The 4766-nt window shown below is 39.8% G+C and overlaps 1 protein-coding gene across 1 annotated transcript; it reads right to left on the bottom strand.

Moving 5' to 3' along the window:
- Positions 1 to 2662: 2662 nt before the first annotated feature.
- On the bottom strand, positions 2663 to 3731 carry LOC133914278 (ent-isokaurene C2/C3-hydroxylase-like). The gene is made up of 2 exons (XM_062357400.1): positions 3530 to 3731; positions 2663 to 3395 (listed from the first exon to the last, which is right to left on the bottom strand). The coding sequence occupies exons 1-2, from the start codon at positions 3686 to 3688 to the stop codon at positions 2793 to 2795; spliced, it is 762 nt and encodes a 253-aa protein (XP_062213384.1). The 5' UTR covers positions 3689 to 3731; the 3' UTR covers positions 2663 to 2792.
- Positions 3732 to 4766: the final 1035 nt, after the last annotated feature.

The following is a 4766-nucleotide window of genomic DNA, read 5'->3' as shown; positions in this document are numbered from 1 at the left end:
TGCATTTGATTATATCTCGAACGATCCAAATTGCATTCGAATACGAATCTATGGAAATTTGAATGAATCCAATTTTGGATGGAATCTGAGATAAAGGAAAAGTCAAGAGATTATTCCAGGGTTTGATATAAATTCAAATAGAAATATTAGAATTTGAAACCGACTTTGAAATGAGCCAGGATATCAAACTAAGATTTGAATTGAGCGTGCATCGGAGAGGGATTAGATTTAGATTTGGGTTTGTTAGAGATCAAATTTAATTATAGGAAAAAGGGAATTGGTCCAGAATAATTCAATTATTTGAATTATTGATCAAAGTCAATTTTAGGGATAATTCAATTTAATTTGAATTATGGATTTGATTTGGATTGGAAGAGCAATTTTCAAGGATTGATCTGGATTAGAGAAACATTCAAATTCAAATCGCCACACAAAGATTCAAGAACACCAAAAAATGAAAAATGCAAATGCTCAATTTAATGCCAGGTTTAAGTTTAGAAATTGACTCTGGTGAAGTTTGGAACACTCAGTCCAATTAACAATAGACATGTATCTATGCACATATGAGTATATACATACACGCACATATATATTTCCTGGATTTTATGTGGGCTTAATTATTCAATATTTTTTTTAAAAAAGGAGTAATTTTTTGATAACTTTAAGTGCTAAAACACAGGGTGTTACAATAGCTAAACTTAGAAGGGAGATCGTCCCTTTCACGTGATCTTCTCGAGTAGATGTAGGTGATCAACTTCCTAGTCAGGTGCATCCCAACTTCTCAGAACATAAGTTGGATCGATAGTCATCGAGTTCAAGTTGTCAAGCTAATTAGCATCATAGTTGCTGCATCACCTCTACAATATCTACATGCCTTGGGGTGGAACACCGAACGTCGGTGTGCTAGCACCGCATGCACGCCTAGGGTTTCAAGAGGTTGGGTGGAAGGGGCGCGGCTAGAGTTTGCAGCGACTGAACCGTGCGTGCCCTCACCCTACATCTCCCCTTATATAGATCCCACTAATGGGCTTCCACGTTGGTGGCCAATTATGACTCTAACCTGTCATGGATCACAATCCAATAAAACCGACTAATGGATCCAATCTGTATATGTTGTTCCAACTCTTTATGTGTGTGACCTGTTAGGTTCACGTATAAACAACACAATTCAAAAACCCTTTTCCGAACTGAAATCAATAGTGGTCCCTAGCAGGGCATATTAACTCCCGAGTGTATATAAAGAACATATCAACTAAACTTTAATATACACATGCATCAACTGACCATTCATTCAATCTTGTAGGAGATTACTAAACTCATGATTAACTCTTTAATTACATTGACACGACCATGCACTTTCTAATCCAACCATATTGAGGGGCCCAGAGACATCTCTCCTGTTATATAGGAGGGACAAATTATATCTTAATTGTCACACCCCATGACATGTTTTATGGCAATCTCAAAAACTATCTTTATAACTACCTAGTGATAGAGTAGTGTTTGGCAACCCTAAAGTGTGTCACTACACATTTTGAGAATGAATGGCGACCTCAGGTCTAAGGATCCTACAGGTACAACATTTGACATTACAACTCATGGCACATCATATAATAATTTCGGCAGTATTTCAAAATAGATCTATCTAACACATGTTTCTAACATATGTCATATTATTGATTTGATATGTCCATATCTATGATCTATGAAACATGATCATCAATCAATATATGTGCTAATCTATAAATAATTATTGTCTCAGATAATAATATAAGACTAAAGATCATTTAGGATAACATCACAATAAAACAAAGAGCTTTACAAACAAGAGATATACTTACTAATCAATGTAAAGGATAATTATCTAAGAAACATATTATTGAAAAGTACATAAATATACACGTGATACAATCATTTCTACTATAGCCTCTAAAGCATATCACCAACAAAGCCAACTTCTAATTAACATGACCATAATCCTGCAATCGCTTCTAATTAATCACACGTCCTGGTTGCTACTAACCATGCACAAAACCTGGCTTATCTGTTCGCGAAGAACGTTTCCTGCTAGGAATTTTGCCATGGTTTGGTTTTCAGCATCACACTAGTGATGTACTGACTAGTGTCGTGTTTTTCATATATGCGTTATTGTTAGGCGACAGCTAACAAATCCAAGATAGGTCCTGCATGGCAATCGACTACGTGGGTGAGTTTAAGGTCCCAGAAGAGGTGGAGGTTATCAGGAAACATCGGTGATATATGATGTACGGAATAAGACATACAAGCATACTGGATTGAGCCGAAAGGTTCGAGCTATTGCGCAGCCATACCACATCAGCGAAAACAAGTGTAGATGGGGGGGGGGGGGGTAGGGCTACAATTAATTTGTCTCTGCCACGGCTCCACTTAACCTGTCATGTGCTTCTCCATCTCCCATGGAGCATGCATGTCGCCGCCAGCGAGCCAATTGGAACAATTTCAGAAGACGCAGGCGCGCGAGGGGTGGGCTGACGGCATGTGGTGTGATAGTGGAGATTATGAATAATAGTGCGGCTGCGGGTGGTTTAGTGGCGGGGCGGGGAGGTGGTTGTTGGTATGCGGCCGGGGAGGAAGCCGGTGGCATGTGTTTCTGTGGCAGGTTCAACACCATTTTGCAAAACCATTAGATAACAGTAACAGTTCCTTTTAATTTTTAGGAAAGTAAGCTAACAACAATAACACAACTATAGTGACATAATGACATGGGGGTGTATCTGAGGTAGGTTGATAGATACTGTAAATAAGCGGCACAATTACTGGAGAGAACGCGAGGCTGCCGGCGCGTAGAAGTCGGACCTCCGGCGCAAACTGAAACCAAACTTCTCGCGCATGTCCAGCGTTTCTGGGCTTGCCCCATTAGGAAGCTCCCAATCAAAGCGGTAAAGGAGGTTCGCCAGCGTGACCCGTACCGAAGTGGTTGCAAACAGAGCTCCAGAACACATTGTACGGCCAGCTCCAAATGGGATGAACTCAAAGTGCACCCCAACATTGCTATCCTCGAACCTTTCTGGCCTGAACTTGTCGGGGTCTTCCCAATACCTCGGGTCCCTCGCAATCGCAAATGAGTTGGAGACAGTAGAGCCCTTGGGTATGTCGTAGCCCATGATTTGGCAATTCTCTTGGCTCATGCGTGCAATGAAAGGAGCAGCTGGATGTAATCTTAGAGTCTCATTAATGACCATCCATAGGTAGTGGACGTCACGAAGGTCTTCGCCCGTGATCGTAACTCTTCCTTGGCCTAGCTTTTGTCGGATCTCCAGCTTTGCCCTTGCCATTGCCTGTGGATTCCTGATGAGCTCTGCCATGGCCCATTCTAGCGCAGTGGCTGTGGTTTCGGTAGCAGCTCCAAATATATCCTGGAATCAATGTGAGTTTCAACAGATGTGGGCATGGTTAGTTACAACATAAGCGGATGTCTATCAGACATGTGCAAATTAACCCGAGTACCCGACATGTCCTTAATATGGATTCAGATGTTTGGAGCACTTACGAAGATAACGGCGCCGATGATTTCCGCCGTGAGAGGAAAGGTGCGTGAGTCTTCCTCCTGCAGCCGGAGAAGCACGTCGAGCAGGTCCTCATCTTCAGCGCCGGCAGAGGCCCTTGGTATCTCCTTGCGCTCCCGGATGGTTCCATCAATGATGTGCATGATCCGGGCATGGCTCTCCTCAGGTCGCGCTCGGCGACGCTCAGCCAAGGAAAAACTTATCGCTAACAACAAAATATCGGAGGTTAGCGATAAATAGGATTATCGGATTTATCGAAATTCTATCAGCGATAGCCAAACTTTTTCGGACAAAATTTAAAAAAAATGGCTTAATTTCTCAAAAAAATCACATAGATTGTATCCAAACCATTTGACATTAAAAATAACGCTTAATAATATATAAATGAGATAATATCACACTTTCATAGCACACATTCAATATGTTCCATTTGATAAGTGCACAAAACATCGTATAAGCTCATATTCTTCCACATGTATAGTCCATTGGATAGATTTAAGCATAACAACTGACATAATCTCAAATACTACATGTTTGGAAGAAAATAGGAAACATTGGCATCAATTCATAGTCCCAAATATTACAAGTTTGAACTAAAATGCACAACATAAATATCAGTCCGTAGTCTCAAATATTACAAACATATAAACCAAAATAGGGCCACATAGGCTCAATATCTGATCACTAAATCAGACCATACTCCATAGTCCCACATATTACAAGCACTTGAACCAAAATGACAAAACAGGTGACATGCTCAGATTTGATCACTAACTCCGTCCAGAGTCCTTGGAGGCTTGGATCACTATAAATATTGACATATACTCAAAATTTGGTCATAATATACAAATGTGTAAGCTCAATGACAACTGCATACTATTTTGCTCTGTTAAAAAAACACACAACTTAATTAAATTGTCAATATAATAGACTTCCAAAGAAAATCTCTAACAGTTAAATCCTTGCTGAGCAAGGATGACAATTTGATACTAGCTAATATACGCTAGCTGATAATAAGAATAAGGATGTGCAAGTATTAAAAGTTGCAATATAATAATAATCCTAGTTCTTTGATTCTGCTGAAGTTAGTTAATCACAAGTACATATTTGATTAGAAAAATGTTTGACAAGAATAGGATAAATACTATAGATAACCTTTTTTAAGATAGAGAGCAAGAGGTTTGTCAAACCTTTTTAAGATAGAGGTCCTTGATAGAGAGT

The sequence above is a fragment of the Phragmites australis genome, chromosome 4, assembly GCF_958298935.1.
Source record: "Phragmites australis chromosome 4, lpPhrAust1.1, whole genome shotgun sequence".
Classification (NCBI taxonomy): Eukaryota; Viridiplantae; Streptophyta; class Magnoliopsida; order Poales; family Poaceae; genus Phragmites; species Phragmites australis.
This window is presented reverse-complemented; position numbering and strand designations above follow the sequence as displayed.

What these genes read in the sequence shown, in the direction of transcription:
- LOC133914278 (XM_062357400.1), bottom strand. Translation starts at nt 3,688, where the DNA reads ATGCACATCATTGATGGAACCATCCGGGAGCGCAAGGAGATACCAAGG. An exon ending in TCATCGGCGCCGTTATCTTC is followed by an intron (nt 3,396 to 3,529) that starts GTAAGTGCTCCA and finishes CATTGATTCCAG; the next exon opens with GATATATTTGGAGCTGCTAC.